We start from the raw sequence: 23,242 nt of genomic DNA, 5'->3' as shown, positions 1-23,242 counted from the left end.
GACGTCATATTGTCGTATGTTGCACCATTGCGACAGAGTAGGACAACAAGCAGTAGGCAACTAAGACATAGTTCACCGGACACTCATGCTTTTATGTGCAACGGAGAAAATAACAAACAGCAACAAAAATTCAAAATTACAAATATTCTTTTCGTTAAAGTACATTATTGAAAACCTAAATATTACGAAAAGTTTATGTAGCCGCAAGATAAAGTAGTATAGCATCGAAGTTGAACCTCCTCATAAAATAAATAATTATTTCAACGTGACATCAATTGACATTATCAACAACTCATGAAAGTGAGACGATAGTGCATGGTAGTGTATCGGGCAGGGGTTCTCAAAGTATAGGTGGCGGCAGAAAATTGGGTGGCCAGCCTTTTTTCCTGTGGGTCGCCAACTAAGCCCAGGAAAAGGGTCGTGTTTGCCACAAGACTTTTTCAGGCTCGATAGCAAGGGTAAGGAAACACTTGTTGAGCTAATTTTTGATTTTGAGACTCTGGAACAGAATCTCGTGATAGCAACAATCCTGCAGAAGTACCTTAGCCTATCTGTGCTATTGAAACGGGCTTGTTACGATTTATCTACGGATTTTTATTGAGCATTGTGTTTAGGACAAATCCAAACCCACTTTTTGTCTTTGAAAGTGTTGCCTGAAATAATTCGTCCAGGGTCACATACTGCATTCTAAAGCAAACAATGAACCCGACAAACAAGTTTGAGAACCCCTGGTATCATGTAACTACAGACACAGCACCTGGATTGCGGTTCATAAGCGTTTTTGGTTGCACCTCTACATAACTACTGGTAAGCGATACGCTTGACCATTCAAGCGAACCAATTTCCTGTCCGTCAAGTACGTTGATTCGTCATTTCCTATGAGGGACCGAACAGTTTGACCGTAACGTTGGTGTACGTGGTATGAACCTCTTTCACAACAACCTAAAATATAAACATCAAGTATTGAACCGCACGAAATAACAAATGTAAAACAGACACCGCAATATCACTGGTATCATCATCATCAGCCGGTCATGCCACTGCTGGCAGATGGCCTCCACTTATGTTTCCACACCATTCTGTCTTTTGCTGTTCTCATCCAGGTGGTCTTCTAGTTCTTCTTGCATATCTTGGTGTCTATTCTGTGGTTATCTTGGCCCATCTGTTGTCGCTTGGAATTAAACCTAAGAGTAAAGAGACACCCTTGCACAAACCCATATCCTAAATCAGCCACTGCCAGCTTTAACCTTACCTTGTACTTGAGGCTGTTGATTCCATCCCTACGCATGGTGAAGCCAGTTTGCTTAATCAGAGAAAACCTGTGTGGGTTTGCCTCGTTGCCCGGCTCCCTATCGTGTGAGATCATCCGATACCTGAAGGGACGGATGAGTAGACATCAATAAATGTTGCAAATAAACTGTTCAACGTATCACTACGAAACTATTCATAATAATAAAACTAACGCAAAAAAAGTTAAGCGCTAATGTGTTTCTTGGTGAAGTAACTATCTGGCGCATATTTAATATATTTAAAGACTGTTTCACCCTGCAAGGGAGATCATCAGAAGGTTCTGCAAAATATACATATAAAAGCAATAAATCGGTAATACCTGAAAGGACATTAAATATCATAACATTAACATAATCTGCAAACTCAGAAATACAAAGGGATACCACATTGAATACCACATAAGCCTCAGTTAAGACACATTTCTAACATGACGTCACAGATTTGCTTGGTTTCCATTTGGACGTCTTCATTGAGGCTTTTTTTCAGATCTTACCGATTTATTGCTTTTGCATATTGTTCAAGACCTTCTGATGATATCCCTTTTAGGGTGAAACAGGCTGTAGAGGTTTCAGAAAGTAATAACTGTATTTGATGTAATTTGCTCTGCTTGGCTTTTTAGCTTGGTATTGAGCACTTTTTGTAGCATTTATTGTTTATGTATTTAAAGAGATCAATTCATGATGTGTAATGCATAAAGTAGTTTTAGCACCGTGGTGTGAAATTTCTTGGTCTGCATTTTGTTGGGTTTTTTGTCTGGATTGTGGAGTCGGAAGGATTTTGGCATGTTCGGAGTCATTAAAAAAGCAGACTCCGATTTGGTGCAAAAAAATGAGCAATAAAAATTTATAAGCCAATGAGAATTGATTTAAATCAATTCTTAAAATCATTCTTGGAAACCATCATCTCAAAACTTCAATACAACTCTCACTTTCACTTTACTACACTGAAGAGATCGGAAGATCGAAGCATTGGCCACTGTCCGTAGTTAACTTTTAACAATGTATTTTTAGACATTATCTTTAAATAAAAATAAAGTTAAAAGTCATGTAATTTTCACTTTGTGTGGAGCTACATGGACTTTAGAGGCTACTGTTATTTTTTTATTCTCGTGTTGATTTATGCATATCAGTTTGTATTCTCTGTGGATCCTTCTTTCGTATCATGGGCCAACCATATAGATGTTGGCCGGTACACCCCTTTATTTTTTTGAAAAATAAAATTTTTGTTTGCATTTTTTTCAAAATATTTTTTCTTGTTCCCTATATTGCGCTCTTAAATATTACCAAAAAATGGAAGTGTTTGTTCTTGTCAGTTTTTGTGAAAGTCGCCGTTTCAATTTCGATCGCAACTGAAGTGAAATTAAATTAAAAATAAATGAAAAAGGATAAAAAAAATCTGGAAAAACTGAAACCCTAGTCAGCTAGTTATGAATCGAGGAGTCGGAGTCGTATAATTTTCGCCAGAAACCACAACATTGCTATTTATGCATAATCGCTGCGAAGCGCTGTTTCTTTTTAACACAGCCGATCCAAATTCACTAAGCATTGAAAATACGCAAACACATTTCTTTTTAAAAGCAGAGGATTCAACTTACTTTGATATATCAGCAGGGTATCTGGAGATGCTCATGTACTTTAGCTTGATTCTATTGTACATGTCATCGTCCTCTCCTCCCCAGCCCCAGAAGGAATTGGAATAACCATTCACTTTCGTGAACTGCTCTTTTGTTAGCTCAGTCACTCCCCCTATAGACAAACAACAAAGTTGGCAAATAAATTTCCTTCAACAGAACATTGTATCCAAAGTACGTAAGTAGAAAACACAGTGGCCCTGTTTATATAAGGTCTTTAATGTGACCCAATAAAGCACCTAAAATAGAAACAAACCCCTTCCAACCCCTTCCGTTGACACCCCAAGATAGCAACAGCAAATAAAATCAAAAAGACAAAAATCTAGTAAAAGCGCATTTCTGGAAGCAGTTGTTTTGCAAAGTCAATGCTACATGAGTTTAATTATGGGCAGTAGGGTGCCACAGGCGCCCTCATGTGGTCGAAATCACCTGAACTTTTTTTCTGGTGTGACATTTCACATATTAAGGCACTTTGCAAAGTTTGATTGAGATTGGACAAAAATTGGATGTGCAGATTGAAAACGAAAGTCTAAACTAAATTGTTGGTGTCTAAATTGAAAGTGAGCTGCCCAACTCTAGGCTTTCATAAGTTATAGACATGTAGACCAACGATACCACCAAACAACTGATCATGTATATATTTTAAAACCCTTTTTGATTTTACCACCTTTTTAGTTCATTGGCGTGCATCACATGCTGCAACTGGTGGTATGATTTTCGTACCGGTAATTTGAAAGAAAATCAAGTATCAACGTTAGCAATCTCTTTTTATGTTTTAGTAGTTATGATTGGAAAGGTGCTGGATCAGGGGTGGGCAAAAGATAGAAATTTTGTATATTACATGAAAGATGTACAAAACGTTTCTCAATTATTTGTTGAAATACAACTCACATCAAGATCACACGTTACCAGACGCACTTTAAGCGAATTAACATAATCAGAAAAACTGTCGCAATCGTCGTTCCTCTCTGTACTAAGAGTCTTGCCAAGACTAAAACGAAAGTCTCGCGATACGACAGGCCGAAGTCAGAAATTTCCATTGTGACGTAATCGGCTGTTTTGACACTAAAGCCATGTAAGATGGCTGAGTACACAAATGACACGATATATATTGCTGCACATCACTAAAGAACACAATGTGGCTGGGGGTACAACTACAAACTACTACAATGCGATAAAAAGACTACAGTATATATAATTTATCTTTATCAAGATGAAATATACGAATAAAAAGTTTAATATAAAGTCATTGTAGTAAATTAAAATTTTCAAGCAACTTTATTATTTTTATTTTATATAAATGCTTCAGGCTTTCGCGTGACGCACACAAGATTGTCTCGGGCCGCATGCGGACCGCGGCCGTAGTTTACCCACCTTTGAGCTGGATAGTGCATACCAACCATACGTCACAGTTTGTATTTGTCAGTACGCTTTAAATCAACATTCAGTAGGATTGATGTAGCCTAAACTTACAAAAACTTTCGCATCACCCGTTTTTTTGGTGAAGTTAAGTACACATTCACAAAAGGCTCGCTTTCCAGAAGCAAGTACTGTAGAACGCATGGCGGTTCCACAAGTTATGAAAGGATCGATAAACGCACTGTTGACACAATACTTCTACTGAGGAAATGTCATTTTTAACTACCTGTACAAGGGCTTAACGCCGTCACAACGCACGTTCCAGCCAAGACAATACTAAAATACACCTGTTGAGCTTCATAAATACAGCTCGACAAACAAAATCCCGTTTCTAAAAGCAAAAATGGCTATCTTGTGATATGCCTTGCTTGGCAGTTAAAGTCACCAGTCAGTCACGCTAGGAACCTATAGATCTAAAGTCGAGCTTAGATAGGGAACGTTGTGACTTATTCCTTTATATTAATCTTGAAGTGTGTACTGGTGTCGTTTCTGATGTTTTCTGTTTTTAATCAAAATATAAAATCAATAGCTTGACAGGTCACAACCAACATTGTTGGTCTAACAGTCAACTTAACCGTTCGATTCGTTCATTTGCGTGTAAAGACACAAATCCATTAGCAAAGTAAATATTTTGAAATTCTGTTTGGAATGCAAAGCCAATAAGAAGAATATTTTTCCTGATTAGTTCTAAGAAGCATGGGCTCTATCCAAGGGGGGTGATCACTGATCACCCCCACTCATTGGAGTCAAGTTGAAATAACTATGACGATTTTAGCTTACTGTCCAAAAATCCCCCCCCCCCGAATTCTAAAAGTTGATGGAGCCCCTGCTAAGAAGCATAGTTGTATCAACGACTTTAAGTAACATCTGGCCAGACAAACAGTCGTTTTTACATGGAATTTCTAACTAGGAAACAACACATACTGTTGTCTATGTAATTTTTCAACCTAGCCTCACCGAATATACTTGGATATGGAAGCTCATAGTTAAATTTATCAACTCCCACGGAGAGATGACGCGGATGTGATGGACAGCTGTAAACTGCGAAATCATTCTCCAGAATAAGATCAACATCGTGGAATACAAAGCAATCAAAGGAATGATCTTTTATTGACTCTGAGTAACCTACGTTCATCAGCTTGGCTCGGTTGAACTTTCCAGTTCCAAACTACAAGAAAACAATAAATGTGTTACGGGTTTTTAAAACCGCAAAGCAGCGCATTCATATCGCAGAAAAGAAACGGATCATTGAGGGAATACATATTATGACAAAAAAATCGAATAGTTGTAGAAATTTGCAACTATTGATGCAAGCCCGGTCATCAACAATGCCAAGTACCAGCTTCTAACATTTAGCATCAGGAATATTTTTGATATTATGCAATGAAGCCTCTAGTTGTCCAATCAACACGAGTTTTTATTTAAATCTGTGACGCTTCAATTAAATGTTTAAACAACTTGTAATTTCCTAAGCGGCCACTTTATGGCTCACCGCCGAAAACCTGCAAGACCCATGATGCGGAACCGAAGATACGCAACGCAATATTGTGGGTAAAGTGAAATTTTCGTTCCGTTGCATAGCATGTAGATTGTAAAGAAGGTGGTGCTTTGGTGCCCACAACAAGAAATACACCACAGCTACTTGATCTTTTTGAGACAATTTCAACACAGAAGAACCGTTAACTTATTATTATACAAAGTGATGGAAGGAATGCACACTTTGGGGTGCAATTCAAGCACAGTGTTATGTTCTAGTTTAGTGTAAGGAGGTTCAGATTAATCGATACGTGCAAATAAGCTTTCGTTTGTGAGCCGAACTGCGTTGAGAAAATTTGAGCTAAATTCAAAGAAACTGAGGTAAGGCACGACTATGAATCTAAAGTAAAGGCACCCAGGATAAACCGCGAGGCTGGTAATGTGATACACAAACCGACACATTTCTCATACACAATAGTGCTACTCAGTCAGCAAATCAGTGTCCTACTTTATATTGACACGACTTCTGCAGACGTCGAATCAATGTAAAAAATGAATTGAGTTGCTGACCGGTTAGTGTACAATCATTCAAACGCCATTCCTGTGGGAATCGTGGTGACATCCTATTTTATGAGGGCGGCTTCCTGGACTGAAACAAAGCTTTAACATTTTTTTTAACAACCAATGCGGGGTTGAAAGTCAAAACACTGCACAGATATTCTCGCAGTTTCGCATACTTGTTGAGGGTGTAAACTGCTGACGCAGGCCCTGTTACCGAAGTTGACAGTTCAAAGTTGTTATTTAAGTTGTTTCTGTAAATTCTTCCATCAAGCAGGTAATGCTGAATAAAGAACTGTCCTTACAGTGCGTTTCTCAAGCGCACTCGCAGAGATTACAACAACCACAGTATAACTTTTACATACTTTTAATAAACTTTATTACTTATCCTGTATTACTCTATTGCAATTTCATGACTGATTGACCAAAACCGTTCTTATCATCATATTCCATTATTATAATATTAGTGATTTAAACTAAAAACACTTGCCTGATTAATGATGTATATCCTATACTCTAGCTGCTGCCGCTGCAGCGTGGGGTGCATGTACTGGAGAAAGTAACGTAGATGCTCTCCGCGGTCTCGGAAGGGAATGATGATGGCAACCTACAGGTCAAACCGTTGGATTAGATCTCGGAATAACAATCAGCATTCGACCGCACAATCGCATCTCGAGGAAAAAACTTAGTCGAAAAAGTTTGTTCGAGCTAAAGTTACCATCCAACTTTTTGTGTTTGTTTGTTTATCCAGGTTTACGACTGGTGTGATTAAAGATTAGGATTAAGTGGACAGGAAGGCAAGGAAGCCAATCTTTGTGACGACTTTCAGGTCCTTAAGTGTCTTGCCAGACACAGACCTGTCGAACAGGCGCCCTTTCGAACGTCGAGCCACGTCGTTTCCATTCGAAATGTCGAAGATAGCTCTTTGACGATACTATTTTTTTTTCTAAATTTAAACCTACATTTCAAAAACAGCAATACATGGTTTGGTTTTGAATCGGCCACGTTTTGAATCCTTATTCTCGGACATAATAACCTACATAACGGACAAGATTAACCTAAACAATAGGTTGGTGATCATAGTAGACTGTAGAGTTGTATTTCACTGGTTGGCCGGTTACTGATTTCCACACGAAACAAACATACCAGGACAAACTGCTGACTCCACAGCAAAGAACCGATCTAACAAAATCCCCTTTCTTGACAGACATGCGTTGAATAGAATTTCTTTGTTGTTTTTACGAAACAGTGGGAGTGGAACCACATAAAAGTGTCTCGAACTCAACCAAGCACACACAAAAGTGTTGTCAGCAGAACGCCCGTCAGCTTTCTGTTCGATTTTTCTGTTCAATCAAAACTTATCTTTTCTACTGGCAATGCCTGGTTGAACAGCCATGTAGACATGCTTTCCTGTACATGAAAGAATGCCCTACCCCCCAACTTATTTCATGTGAAAAGCTCCATTGCTAGCCCTTCAAGCATAACAACCCAACAGAAGAAGTGGGTTGGCCATGCAATCCTCACACATATGAATCAATAACTTGATATATATCCGGTTTGCATATCAACCAAACTCAAGTCAAACGTTGATTAGTTTTCATCTTACCAAAACGAGAAAACTAATTGCAAACATATTTACCGACCATTTATTAATTATATTTTGTACTGTATGTACAGATATTTTTCAAACAAGGCATAGGTTTATGGCTTGTAACATTTGAACCCACCCCGAGTAGTGAGTTGTTCAGTCATAATAGTATTAACAACTGTACAACAGATCACCAACCTTCCAAAGGGCTTTGCAGAAGGGCGGAGAGAAGTGACCTCCATTAGACACCAAAGGATTGTCTTCAGCTATTTGTTTTAAGGTATATGGATCATTAGCAAACGAAATATCAAGCTGCCCCTAAATAAACATGCAGGATATTAGGAAATGAGAACACACATGTCACAACAAGACAATTTAGTGTGGGTTGTTTCTGTTTAAATGCACGTCATTCAATCAGTGTGGGAGTATTCCAAGACACCGATTCGGAGATATCTCAATTCAGAGACAGCCTTTATCGGAGACGACAAATTCAGTGCTTTCCTGGAATTCCAGCGACGGCTTCCGTTTATTGAATTTGTAGGGATCATTTAGGTAGGAAGTTTTTGTGTTTACCTTCCCATAACCACGCAAACAAAACGTTTTTTTTTTGTTGCGACATTAGTTGATTAATCTCTACTATATTATAAGCTAATTCCTTTTATAACAGATGCTGCTGTGATATTTTAGAAACATCTCCATACAATCAATTGTATTTTAATTGACAGCGCGTTAATCATGAAACGCTGTTTGACAACTGTTATTTTTTTCGCTGAAACTTTACGGTCATTTGTTCGAAATCTCCGAAAAAGGTTGTCTCCGAATCGAGATTTCCGAAACGGGCTATTTCATAATTCAATTACCTCTATTCTATTTGTGACAAATAACAAATATATAGTAATAATGAAGCATTATTACCTGATTCACATTAGACAAAAACATTGTAAAAATATTTATTATTACTTGCTCAAACACTGACGGTAAAGTACTCCGTTTTATAGCGAGTTGCATTCATACAATAGGCTAGAAAGCGTTGTTTTAGCTGATGCCAAAGCAAGTAAGGAAACAATACCTGTAGCCCAGATGGCTTTGATGAACAACTTGGCAAATCAACGTTTTGGTCGTTTACTGGATGCTGACCTTGAACATCATCGCTATCGTCAATAGTTTTAACTTCTATTTCAGCTGTTTCTGTTTCGTTATCATTGATTTCAGTTTCTTCCACCTCAAGATCACTATTTACAGTTTTTTCAGCCACAATTGCAGTTGTCTGATTAGACAACACATGGATCTGCACAGTAGTCTTTTCACTAGAAAGTTTACCGACATCTTTTAAGTTCTCAATTGATCTATTTGTTCTCACAGCACAATCTGGGCCTCCACATTGTGTAGAACTATTACCAAGAAATCTTGAACTCCGTATAAAACCTTTGTTGATGGGTACAAATTCTCTTGCGCTTTTCCAATAATGTGATACCTATGACAACAATAATGTTTTAAATTAATTTCTTGCATTCTTTCAGTGACTGCAGACAAAACTGTCACAAGATGTTAAAATAAAGAAAATTGAAGAAATTAAACATTATGTGATACCGTAGTCTAGTCTACAGTCACTGGAAGAACGCAAGAAACAAAGTTATAAAGCCTGGTGAACAGTCTCATTCTGTATTTAATAATGTTTTCATTTGGCATTGCAAAAAAATAAAAAATAATGTCTGATTGTTCAAATAAAAGTAGCCTACTGTATTAAATAAGAGTTTCTTTCAAATTCAGTTAAGTTTTAACTGTGAGATGCAATCAAAAGTGCATTTGCAAACAACTAAGCAGTAAGCATTTTCCCTTCAAAGCAGATACTAATTAAACAGGTCAAAATAAACACCTACTGGTATGGAGATTCGTTTAAAATCAGTCAGTTCAACACTCACACTGTAAAGTTAAAAAAACAACAAAACATTACAGTGAATATTCAAATTTTTACTTATTCTAATTTTTACTATTTTACTTTTTTTTATTCAAATTTTTACCACAAACAATGTCAATACAGTCAAATAGTGGAAAAACTGTTTTGGAGTGGTCCATTATTGGGAATACCCACATTCCCACAGCTCATGGAGTGAGTAGCAAAAGTAATACAATATTTGATAGAACTATTCCCACAGTCACAAATCATTAAAAGACCTCTAAGCTCCTTCATTTTTCCGGCAACCAAGCACGGCCTACCAGAACTTCTTTCCAGCAGCCAAATTTTTGGGCCCGACAGCTAAAATAAAAAAATCCATTAATTTATATCGTGTTTTTGCGTTCACTCAAGAACAACTCAAACAAGGCCCCGAAACATATTTGTAGTTGAATTTAAATTCACTGCTTCCCATGTATGTGAGATAGGGTGCGTCATCTGCCCCCAAAAATTTAAAAAATGATTGAAAACAACATTTTTTTTTTGTGGGTGAGGCTTGACTAAAAAAGCAAAATTCCAAAGAATTTGGTCAAGGTTTAGGTGCTCCACATCCCAATTGCCCGTATCCCATTGTTAGCTTGACAATAGGGTGGGTTGAAAAAAAAACTTTTTTTAAATTAAAAGAAAGGGGGTCTAGACCCCAGACAAATTGGCAAAAAACAACAAAAAAACTGGTTTCAGGGAGTTGCACCACCTATTGGCCGTGCTACCCCTCATTTTATGGGGGAATACCCCCAAAATTCTCAAATTGGATGTAACTTTGGAACTGCTGGTGCTAGGAACATGAGTTTGGTATCAAATGATGCAGAATCATAATGTTTCTATCTGCTCTAAGAAGACTGTTTGCCTTAATTTCACTAGAAAAAAAGTTATAACAAAAAAATTACAAATACACAACAAGTCACCGTAATTTATTGTAGACAACTTTAAAGCATCAAAAACCAAGACTTTGATGGCTCATTATGGCGTCGTAAATTTGGCACTTTAAAGCGGTCATTCCCATGCAGAAAGAAGGCCACATGTCGCATCAGCAATCAACTTTCCAGCATTATCACTACTATGCCTTGGGATTGTGGCTACACCAAGCAACTTTATTCCACCTTCCCCTGAAACTAAAACTGGGAGTCGATCATCAACATCGTATTTAGAAAGCAAAGAAGTCATTAGCTTTCCATCCCAATGCAAGTTCCCTATGCTTGGAGGAACCCATGATTTTTGAATGTTTTCAGCTATCTTGTCAATGCATTCAACACGTCGTCGTCGTTTGTATGAAGCAGAAAGTTTGTGGTCAGCCGAATGGAAGGACTTGGAGCCAACTTTTCGTCAAGTCATCTAGTGTACGGAGGCCTGTTATTCCATTGGGAGGGGAATAGATGGGACACCCAAAGATGATGTGGTTAGCTGTTTGCTCCGTCGCACCGCACTGACAAGCAGCAGAGTCCCTTATGCCCCAGCGGCCAGCGTGTCAAGCAAGCATTGAAGCGGCCAACTCCCGTTCTTATTCGGTTCAGTGTCACCCACTCCCTTCTCTGAAGCTCAGAACCAAGTGGGAGTGAAGAGGCAGGAGAGACATCGAATAGAACGAGGCGAAACTTTATTTTTCAATTGTTGGACAGTGCTCAATTTCTCGGACCAGGCATCTGACGTGCTGAAATCAGCGAGCTGGAGTTTTGCAGCATGCCTTACAAAAGGGCGCCGTGATGGTAGGCGTTGTACGATTGGGACATTGAGAGTAGATACGCAATCGTGTAGTATGTGGTTCGGATCAGCACAGGCTTTATTTACCAACAAAGACACCATCGCTTCTCTGCGTACATTAGCGGGTAGGATACCTGTCAACACGATATCGGTATGATTGTGATGCACTTAAACTAAATTTACCAACATCTCCTTTACAACTACTTATCAATTATTTCACAACAGAGGAAAGCTCTGTAGGGGTGATATCACTCCGTACTGCAGAAGAAACTAACTCCTGAGATTTCAGCACATTGTGAGGAATGAAAACCCATTCACCTGTTTTTGTTAAACGGCGATGCTTTCTTTGGAAAGGTCCAGGTAAAAGTTCATCATCTTCTTCATAATTTGCTTCATTAAAAAATTCTTCTTGCCCACTCTTGTCACTTTCCACTGCTTTTCTGTTTGTTTCTGCATTAACTCGTTTCTGCGCCTCTTTGCATCTGCCTTGTATATTTTTCCCTGTTGTGGCAAGTTTCTTGTCAATGCCAGCCATCACTGCAATTCTATCAGTTTGCATTGATATCAAAAATTGCCTGTCTTCATTGTCCTTTATAATATCAAATACATGCTTGGGCCAAAATGGCATTGATTCTTTCAAACTTACTTTATAGTTGTCAATTCTTTCTTTAGACTTTCCCGAATCTCGCCTTTTACTGGTATTTTCATTAATGTCTGCATATTCTAATAAAGTTTAACTATATCCTGTGCCATCAAATTACTTTTCTTCGTTGGTATTCTTGCGCGATTGTAAATTGGAGTGATTTCTTCTGCAACAGTAAGTGCTCCAGCATGATATAAGGATTTTTTAGTGTTGTCTGCTTCCACAAGTTTTTCTTTTCTACAAATAAAAGAAAGAAGAACTTCTTTTCTGGTGGGCAGCTTGCTTCTTTTGACATGAAGATCATCTTCTGACGGCACTGTGCCTAAAAGAAAAAACCTAGGATCTTTGAAATGTGACATTGTAAGACTGCACTACTTGATATGGCTTGACAATCTGCTAGCTTCTAACTGAGCTGCTGAAGTCTGATGTTGCTTTTATAGGCTAGCTAATTTAGTAGTGCCGCTTCAGTTAAGAGTTTACTGTTGTAGTATTAACCTTTTTTATCACCACAGTGTCCAAAATTAACTTAGTTTGTCCAAAATCCAGCTGTGCTCCTGTAGGATTAACCTACTTCACCATGCCCTTCCTTTTTGTAGCTTTGAGAAAATTAAATTTGTGCAGTATCAAACTGTGCTCTCCTAGGATTAATTTGACTTGGCCTAGATGCTATTATTATGCCATTCCTTCCTCAACACTGTGTTGTCATGGAACACAAGAATCCCAGTTCTTAAACCAAATAATATTATAATAAGCTGCTAATACGGTACTCAGATACTATTATACTGTGTTCACTATGTTATGAATATGTCACAAAATGCAGGCCTAATCCATAGATCTGAAAAAAAAGGTATTTATGGAGCATGGGGGTCAAATTCCTGTATTTTTAACTGCAATGTGGAGGGCCTAAACATTAATATTTTTTGCTGAAACTTCATCTTATTGCTATTCAATTGAAACCTCACCACTGAAAAAAAATAATACAAAAAATATGAACATTGGGGCACATGACGCACCCTAATGTGAGATAGTCCTAGAGTTTATAGATCCTTGCTCAGACTTTTTGTAAAAGTTTATCTGCGATATTTCTTGTCAGCGTTTCTGAGAGACTTTGACTTGTTTATAAAAAGACTGTTGCAAATGGGGGGTCTGTTACTATTCGGCTATTTCCCTATTCGGCTACAGTCCGATTCGGCTAGTTCCCTATTCGGCTACAGTTTTAAATTGTATTTTGTATTTTATTCCACAATCATAGCCGCTGACTTTTCAAAAAACTTTAGAGGGCGAGAAAAGTGATGACGCTATTTTACTCAAGTAGTCTTTGATTAAGCTTAGTGTCTTGTTTATATTGACAGCTAGGTCGCAAACCGAATTTATTAGAACCGCTGCTTGAAATGATTAGTTTTACGCATGCAGTACGCCTAGTCGTAAAAATGTTGATATTGTTAGCTCATAATTAGAACAGTTGGAAAACAAGCCAATTCATTTCCTTTTCGTGCGAGTGAATAACAATAACAACGATCAAGACAATGAAGTTATCGAAATAAAACGCAAAAAATCATGATTTCAAGCCTGCAGAGAGGAAACCCGCTATCGGTTTTATGGGTCTGACTACTATTCAGTGAGTCCGATTCAGTGAGTTCCTAACCTCTAACCCCTAACCCTAAAACGGCAATGATAATTAGGCTACGGTACCCGATAATTTAAAAAAAAATTGAAAAAAATCTCCCGTTAAGGGATTGGACTCACCGAAACGGGCCATTCCGTGGGTTATTAACCTCGAATCGCACATTTTGCTAATTACTTACCTTCAAAGCGTTATCAACGGCAAAGTGTTTTGTCTTCTGTTTTTATCAAAAGTCTTTATAGTCTTTTATCGAATACCGTATATATATACTCGAGATGTTTGCAAGTGAATTTCACCTCAAAAAGACAGGTTCAACCTATACACGGGACAAGCTATTGTCTCCAGCTTGGAAGTTTTCAAAATGAACGCATTTTTACTGCCACAAAATCATTGTTGACGTAGATTACAGAGTTTGAAACGGCGTCGAAAAGTAAAAGTTTTGAATACGTTTATTTCCAGTGATTCAAACTTAAATTTCAAATTTAATGATTTCTTGTCAATTCTAAACTTTATGCACTTGTTGAGCAATATGCAAAGCTAACGAGCAGATAACAGCAGTGGCCGAGTGGTTAGTGCGTTGGGCTTGCAGTCGAGAGCCTGCATGTTCGACCCCAGCCACCCGCACTTGCTGTTGTTTCTCTGGGCAAGAAACTTTACAATAATTGCCTCTACCTAGTGATCGATTTCGAGTAATGGGTAGTACCAAATTTAAGTCATAAGTAAAGTAGACAACCGGAAACAGACATTGCCGTCGGCTGCAGCGTGGGTCAGGTGTATGTCGGAAGGCGTACACCGATGCATAGCGCTCAAGTCCACTTTCCCGCAATGCAGGATAAAGATAAAACAAACAAACAAACAATATCTGCAACCAAGAAGACCATTAAACACCTTTTCTTTTATTGGTTTTCAATTTAATTCTCACACATTGCGAACAAAACAGTGCGTTCTGTTGAGTCATAATTGATCTCACAGCTGAAAGACCTCGCCGAAAATAGCGCGTCTAATTTAGCTGGTTTACTTAATATTGCAGTGAATAGTTACGTGAGTATTCCAGCAGCGTAAGGTACTCTTTCATCTACTTTGAAATTTCCATACCAAATGAGAAAGCCATGCGATCAGCTGCTGTTTTGCGAGCAAGAGCAACAGAGGCTATTTTTCGCTTTCGGCACTCTTTAAGTTCGTTTATATGATCTAAATCTCTTTCGCAAAGTGTTTTTCTTTGAAACACCACTTGTAATAACCATTTTTGTTGCCCTGGTTAGTGGTTAGGTCTAAACCCCACTCATCTAAAGCTTCGATAATTTCAACTATAAAAGAAACGATATTGTGGAATAAAATACAACATTTTCTAAATAAACAGAAGGGTCGTTGGATTTGGAATTTTGTAATAGTTGAGGATTCTAATATATTTTAAGTTTGCATACAGATGGTGACGTAGGACACATGTCAATTTTATGTGAGCAAACATTTCAATTTAATAGTTCAAACGTTTTGCGATAAATCTCATTTCAATTTATTTTTCTTTGTTAGAATGCAAAAGAAACGATATCATGGAATAAAATACAATTCAAAACTATAGCCGAATCGGACTAGCCGAAACGGGCCATTCCGGCAAATGGGAGTGAAGAGAAATATGTTTCAAATATCAATGGAGTAGAAAAATGCTGGCTTGTGAAAATCGGCAACTAAACAACAAACATGGCCTACTGGCGCGGTAGTCTCTCTCTGAAGATATCTAACAGCTTCTTGGCTGAGAGGCCTGCATTAGGCCAACGGGGGCTTAGAGGCCTGCATTAGGTTACTAGATAAAGTTTATATATTATATATGTTAGTAATGCTAAATAGGGAGCTGAACTTAACTTTGAAGCTTTTCTGCATATGATGCAGCAGGCATTAAATTTCAACCCATCGGTTTAGCAGTGGGCATAAATTCTACTAAACTGGTTATTCAAGTATATATATATAGCCCTATATTGACAAGGTTTTAAGGTGATGTCTAAATTACTTAACGGTGGATGACTCGAACCATAGCTCCAGAATATTATCAATTGTCTTTAACAAAGAAAGCTAATGAAAATAAACCCATCCAATGAATAACATAGCCTAACCAATACATACCTCAGACGTATACAAAAAATATAGAATTGGAGCTTGGATACAAAAGAGAAAAATCAGTGCAAATATCTTTTTCTTCACAGCACTTTCAAAAACATTCAAGCAAGATTGTTCATTTGAATGTGTTTTTACTAAAGTAGATGAATCAAGTGCAACTGGTTGCATCTTGGTATTGACAATAATCAGATAAAGTCCATTTTATTTAGCACAATGCAAAATATTTTTATGTGGTTACACAAATACAGCCACTATGTTTCACTGGCTGTTACTAAGACATAAACATACTAGAAACAAGAATATTAAGCACCTGTTTGAAAAATAATGTATATATTTATTAAAACAATGAAAACTATTAATACTACAAAAAGTGCTCAATGCCAAGCAAAAAGGCAAAGCAGAGCGAATTAAATCAAATGTAGTTATTACTATCTGAAGCCTATTTGAATTTATTCTATTTGAATAAGACCTTCTGATGATCCGTTAGGTGAAACAATTTGTAAAGGCTTCAGATAGTAATAACTACATTTGATTTATATATTTATTATATATATAGTTATGGTATCAAAAACCTTTAAAGAATTATACAACCCTGAAACTACCAGTAAATCATTAATAACTAGAACGACTACAAAAACAGGGTCATTTCATTATAATAGGAACATTGGCTGGCCCCATCTAACTTTTTTATTGACTTAAAACATGCAGGCCTCAAAACAACTTTTTTTTCCGGCGGCCAAACGTGTCCGACTGAAGCAAGCTGTTCGGCAGCCAATCACAAGCACATGGCGGCCATCGGAGCTTCGACACGCATCAACGTACAGTCTTCAAAATTAGCACATTTTTACTTCGGCAGAAACGTTGCCGAGGCCAAACGACAAAAGTTGAAATTGCCTCGGCAATTGCTGTAAACGTTTATTACAAAACAATTGTATATACTAAAACATGTAAAACGAGAAGCGAAAAATATACTATTACTAGAGTAGTCTATCACGACCGCACTGTTTGATTTGTTTTGATGTAATAATACCAAAAGTAGCGATAAAGCGAGTAACAAGATACGCATTACGCACGTCCCACGCTGTTACAGTAATTCACGTTAAATAAATCATGGGGAGAAAAGTAAGTTAATTTTAGGTTGATTCAACGTTCGAGTCAGCACAAATCTATTTGTATAATTGTTCGGCATGTTATATTGCATAACAACAATGCCCAATAAGAAATTTACATTTGTTTTACATTAATTTGACATCTAACAACGTTGAATGGTCCATTCACGCATTGCCGACGCTAATTTCGAAGACTGAATATATCCCATCAATAAAGTATATTGTGATGTCACTTGCATCCTGCTTATGTCCGACATCACCGTTGGGCGATTCACCGTCCTGCTGGGTCAATCAATAATAACAATTCAAGCATAGACACTTAGACAGTAGGGTGGGTCGGTTTCTCCATTTATCATATAAATTTGAACATAGGCTGTGCCACTTTACCTTCTAAACATTTCCTCAAAGTTTGAAATGGTTTTGTGCACAGCAACCCATTACCCCAATGACATTTTGTTCCTATAGCAGGGTTGCCAGATTGTGCGAAAAGTTGCGAAAAATTGTGTCATTTTACCTCATCCTTTCGCCCAATCTGGCAACCCTTCGCAGTGAGCGAACTTCTAATAGTTGTGGAAACCATATCACAAGTGATTAGGCTAACTTGGTCAATGTAATAATTAATAAGGCTTAGTGTCCGAACAGCAATATCTGAATATGCAGTGCAAATGCAAACTGCTACACACAGTACAGCAGTTGGTCATTTAGGTCAGTTAGACATTTAGGCCTAGGCCTACCGTATTTTAATAGCGATATAATTATTTGGTTGATTGATATGCGATTGGATTTTAATCTCACTTATCTTGATAGTGTTATTGTAATGGCAACACAAAGTGGTACTGAACGCCTCTTTGGCTTTGCTGCCGAACTGCCTGGCCACCAACTACCTACTAATGGCGATATTCTACGTTACTGTGAATTTGTAAAACTTAAACATCGGACGGAGCCAAACTGGAACCATGAAGAACTGTCGAATCGAGAAATGCAAAAATTGAAGCAGGTGAAGTTATTGCAAAATACGATTTTGTCACAGTTGCAGTGCTTTTAACTGAGCGTTGTCATCAAAAAGTCATCGAGGAGTGGCGCAAAGCACAACGATTAAAGTGCGATAAAGCCAAAAAGTGCTTTCCTACAAAACTGTAATCCGCCAAAATTAATTGGGGCAAGCTCTTTGATGTTGCAAATGACAAGAATTTAAACTGTTTAGAGAAAGATTTCGTGGATGATCAACGCAGCAGTAGAAAAATGTTCATAGGAAAGTTAGATAAACAAGAGGTCCACAAACGTAAAAAGCACATCAAACGAAAGCTGCAGGAGCAGCAGCGTGAAACAAAAGAAAAAACGAGAAAGAGAGGCAAAAAAACTGTCTGCCAATTACCTAGCTCAAGTGAAACCGACTCTCCATCTGATTCATCCGATAATGATCCGAGTTTCATGGAGAGTGTCTCAACAAGTAGTGCCTACAATACCATCCCAATCCCTTGTGTTGCGAGGGAAGCCGATCGAAAGATGGTTTCTGACCAAACAGTTGCTGCTATTGCCACTGCTACTTTGCAGGATGTGTTGGGAAAAGACTTCTCCACAGACATTATTATTGACCCACGGAAAGTGAGACGTAGCCGAGTCAAGAGGCGTACTGCATTGAAACCAACCCAACATGTTGTCAATAATTTGACATCACTGTATTTCGATGGGAGAAAGGATGAATCATATGTCTTTGATGACTACCAACACAGGAGAAAAATGAAAGAAGACCATTACGTTTTGCTAACACAACCTGGTGACATCTACATCTCTCATGTCACAACACCAAGTGGTCGTTCAGTTGACATTTTAAAATGTATAATCGACGAGAATATGAACATGGATGGAGTTCGAATAATTGGTTGTGACGGGACAGCAGTGAACACTGGGAGTCGTAATGGAATAATTGCTAGAATAGAAGATCATATCCAGCATGAAGTTCAGTGGAATATATGTATGCTGCACATCAATGAGTTACCATTGCGGCATCTATTTGGATTATTTGGAAAGACATCTGGTCCAGAAACATTTATTGGTGAAATTGTCGATATTCTGCGGTCAACCTTAGCCTACAACCTTGGAGATAGCATTGTTTGATAAAATTGAAACTCTCCATTTGCCAAAATTGGACAATTCAAAGGACCTAAGCACAGACCAGATGTACCTTTTGGAAATCTGCCATGCAATCAGTTCTGGGGAATGCCCTAACACACTCTTACACAAAGATCCTGGGAAATATAATCATTCACATTGGCTCACAGGAGCAAATCAAATGAGCCGCTACTATGTTAGTCAAACCCATCCATCAGAAGCTGTTAAGACATTGACACGATTCATTGTAACTGTATATGGGCCAGTATGGTTTGCCGCTAAGATGGCCACAGATATCAGCGATGCTCCAGCAGTACTTTTCCTTATGATACAACTCAGTCGTGGACTTGAACCAGTAGAAGTGCAGTCTGTCATCGACAAATCGATCAAGCAAAATTGCTATGCAGCTCACCCCGAAAACTTGCTATATGCCATGTTTCATGACAATAGACCTGCAATTCGTGAGCTAGCTGGTGGGCGAATTCTGAAAGCACGAAGGATTTCATCTACAATAATGCAAACATTCCATCGCCCTGCTGATCAACTTAACCTTAATGCAACGGATTATATTGATATGATCGACTGGACACAGATTGACATTACTGAACCACCATTATTAGCATCTAAGAGTGAAAATGAACTTTGGGATGCAATAAAGTCAGTCCCAGTCAAGTCGTCGTACACACCACAGACTCAAGCCGTTGAAAGAATGATTCGTGTAGTCGCTGAGGTCAGCCTCAAAACTGTCGGAAAGGAGAAAAGGAACTCTATGATTCATTCTATCTTAGATGCAAGGAAGCAGCGGCCTATATTTGAATCAAAGAAAGACTATGTTGTTTAGTTTAACATCCAGATGTGGTTTGAACTTATAAAATTTTAATTGTGCTTCGTTTTCACAGTAGCCTACCTATTGAATATAATTTGCCGTGAAGTGGAAAATTGTATTTTTCCATACCACCTGGGGTAAGTGGTTAGGAGCACACTATCACATTGAAATTTTAACACTTTATTTAGTATGGCAAGCCTCACCTAAATACCAATTTATGCGACAATCCGACGATTTTGTGTGAAAATCGACCCACCCTATTAGACAGTGTGTTGTATTATGATTTATCGGGTGCTTTGGTTGCTTTCTAATCCTTTGTGATTATAAGTGGCAAAGTACTTTATTCACAATGCAGTTTGCGTACAAATTTTTCGGAACTTCATAGCGGACAAATGCGGCCGACGGAAAGGCGAGACCCGGCGGACAAAATGTTGGTTTTTTTGTAGTTTTATCTCGGCCATGGCCGCAATGGCCGCCTTCAGTTTCAAGGCCTGACATGCTTCTCAATTTTCTGAGAAGAATGGTGCAAAATTGATGAAAATCAGATAAGCGGCTCTTGAGTTATATTATAAGTGAAACAACCCTTGACCACTAGGTGGCTTCATAGATAAGAAGCAATAGAAAAACGGCAATATCTCAAAAACCGCTCAACATATTTGGATAATTTTTAACTCTAGCCCCATGTTTTCTGAGGTGGGCTATCTGTTTATGAACACTAACACAAGTTTTGGCTACTACTTTTGAAGATAAAAAGAAATTGACCTCTTGTCATTACTCACAAATAAAACCATGACGGAAAACTTCAAAACAAAAAAAATTTAATTGGGCAGAGGAAAGATTGACGAAAAATTTGACAAAAACAGAAAAGTGCTAAAGTCTCAAAGTCCTGTAAACTAGATCAAATTGACACTGTCTGCTTTGTAAAGCGCTGAGGAGCAACGCATTCTGCGATGGATACAGCGCTATGTAAAAACTAACATATAAATTGGATGGATTAAGTGCAACCAAATTTATTTTAAACATGTCTATTGTCTATGACAGCACAAGTGTGATAAAGGAAAACAAACATGACATCACAGGCTATTGAACTCTTTAGGAAAAATAAAAAACATTAAAACGTTTCCACTTTTCACTGCATTTAAATGTGATTTGGGACAAAAAGTTGAGACTTTAGCACTAAACTGTTTTTTCCAAACTTATCATCAATCTTTTCTCTACCTAATTAATTTTTTTTTTTAAGTTACGCATCATGGTTTTATTGATGCGTAACGGCAAGAGGTCAATTTCTTTTTATTTCAAAAAGTACCGTAGTGGCAAAAACTTGTTTTATTGTTCATAGATAGATAGCCCCGGAATGGCCCGTTTCGGCGAGTCCAATTTGGCTAGTCCGATTCGGCGAGCGCCATATTCGGCAAGAGCCCTTTTCGGCGAGTTCCCTATTCGGCGATTTTTTCAATTTTTTTTTTAAATTATTGGGTACCGTAACCTAATTATCATTGCTGTTTTAGGGTTAGGGGTAAGATGTTAGGTTGAGGTTAAGGTTGGAGGTTAGGTGTTGGGGTCTTATTTTAACGTTTAGCGTCGTTAAGACGATGTAAAAGCGGCAATGATAGTTAGGCTATGGCAGGCCACGAAATTCGTTTTTGTTGACGGCGGACAAACAAGTCCGGTCTGAGCAGCTATCTCGGCAGACAAACTAAGTCTCACGGCGGACACACCAGTTTTAGCGTCGATCGTCACGCTTAATCACTTTATCTTGATAATTCTTCTTGATTTGAGAACTATATAGCTACCTGGATTTTTTTTGCTGAGACTTTTCGGTCATTTGTCCGAAATGGCTTGAAAAAATTTGGTCAATTTTATTTATTTCGGTCATTTTTAGTCATTTTTGGTCATTTATAGTAAATTGACTATATATAACTTTTTTTGGACATTTTGACCGAATTGACTATATTTTTTTCAGACATTTTGCTAAAAAATTGGTCAATGACCGATAAATGACCGAAAAAAAAAACCAGATAGCTATGGTTTAGAAGGCTTTTTTAAATTTCAGCGCAGTCACTGACTCTGAAAAGCTTTCATCAGACCACCGACGTGAGCTTGAAGAGTCAAAGCACCGCGCAGCTGCTTTACGCCGAAAAACCAGAGGTGGGCAGTAGCGCGCTACTTTTGTAGCGCCGCTACTAGCGGCGCTACTATTTTGTTAAAAGTAGCGGTAGCGGCGCTATTTTTTTTTCCAAAGTAGCGGTAGCGGGAGAGGCGCTGCTTTTTTTCAGTCGCATTCCCGCTACCCGCTACTTTTTAATTTAAATTGAAAAAAATGCTTGTTTTTTTGCAATACTGGCGTGGTCAAGCAGCTATCATCGGTTTGGTTGCAAAGTTTCGGTCTTTTCTAGCTGACGTCAACTTCTTCGTCGAATATCTCCGTGTGATGAAACCTATCTGCCAGGCTTTAGACATTCTCCAGGGCGAGTCCAAGGCGTATTACGGAGTCTTGCTTCCAACCATCACAATTTGCGGGAAGAAGTTGACTAAGATCAGTGATCTTGTGACCTGTGAGGAGTTAAAATGGAAAGTCCTTGAAGGGGTGAAGAAACAATTCAACAAGTGCTTCAACGACATGAAATCCGTTATGGCATCATGTCTTTATTCCTCCTTAAGACGTCGTGGCTACAATTTCTGCAGTACCTTTCCACGGATGATGCTGACGCACTGCGAGAAAAAGTCAAGACAGGTGTAATTCGATTGTTGCGGGAGACATCAAGCCAGGTTGATACCGAGAAGAGTGACACCAACACCAGTCACGACTCCGAGGACGTATTTTTTGGAGTGTTTGCACCATCCCGTGAAACGTCGGTGCAGAAGGAAGTAGCAATTGTGGACGCCTTTTTTTTTCAGACAAGAGCAAGTCCTTGAGTTTTTCGAAGACCGAGTTAAAACATCTGTTTATTAAATACAACACTCCCATTCCTTCCAGTGCTGTGGTGGAGAGACTTTTCTCCGTTCGAAAAGATGCGCTCATTTTGACTTAGTGACTCATTTTGAAATGCTCGTATTTTTGAAAGATGCGTAACAATAAATTTCCCTTAGAATGTGTTTTCCATAATGACGTTAAAATGACAGCATAAACAAATGATAACATTCGTTTTCAAAGTCATTTTGCGTCACTAGGGACTTGAGTGTTTCCTAGTGTCATTTTAGAC

General features: G+C 38.2%; 2 protein-coding genes across 2 annotated transcripts; one reads left to right on the top strand and one right to left on the bottom strand.

The window, feature by feature from the left end:
- Nucleotides 1-659: 659 nt before the first annotated feature.
- On the bottom strand, nucleotides 660-16,181 carry LOC145768426 (beta-1,4-galactosyltransferase 4-like). The gene is made up of 8 exons (XM_082579915.1): nucleotides 15,999-16,181; nucleotides 9,031-9,435; nucleotides 8,160-8,279; nucleotides 6,864-6,980; nucleotides 5,297-5,507; nucleotides 2,885-3,035; nucleotides 1,253-1,373; nucleotides 660-942 (listed from the first exon to the last, which is right to left on the bottom strand). Exons 1-8 carry the CDS (start codon nucleotides 16,158-16,160, stop codon nucleotides 877-879), a joined length of 1,353 nt encoding a protein of 450 aa, XP_082436041.1. The 5' UTR covers nucleotides 16,161-16,181; the 3' UTR covers nucleotides 660-876.
- On the top strand, nucleotides 13,583-20,165 carry LOC145768427 (uncharacterized). The gene is made up of 2 exons (XM_082579916.1): nucleotides 13,583-13,594; nucleotides 17,727-20,165. The coding sequence occupies exon 2, from the start codon at nucleotides 18,344-18,346 to the stop codon at nucleotides 19,217-19,219; it is 876 nt and encodes a 291-aa protein (XP_082436042.1). The 5' UTR covers nucleotides 13,583-13,594; nucleotides 17,727-18,343; the 3' UTR covers nucleotides 19,220-20,165.
- The last annotated feature ends 3,077 nt before the right edge of the window (nucleotides 20,166-23,242 follow it).

The sequence above is a fragment of the Aplidium turbinatum genome, chromosome 4, assembly GCF_918807975.1.
Source record: "Aplidium turbinatum chromosome 4, kaAplTurb1.1, whole genome shotgun sequence".
In the NCBI taxonomy this organism is placed as follows: Eukaryota; Metazoa; Chordata; class Ascidiacea; order Aplousobranchia; family Polyclinidae; genus Aplidium; species Aplidium turbinatum.
This window is presented reverse-complemented; position numbering and strand designations above follow the sequence as displayed.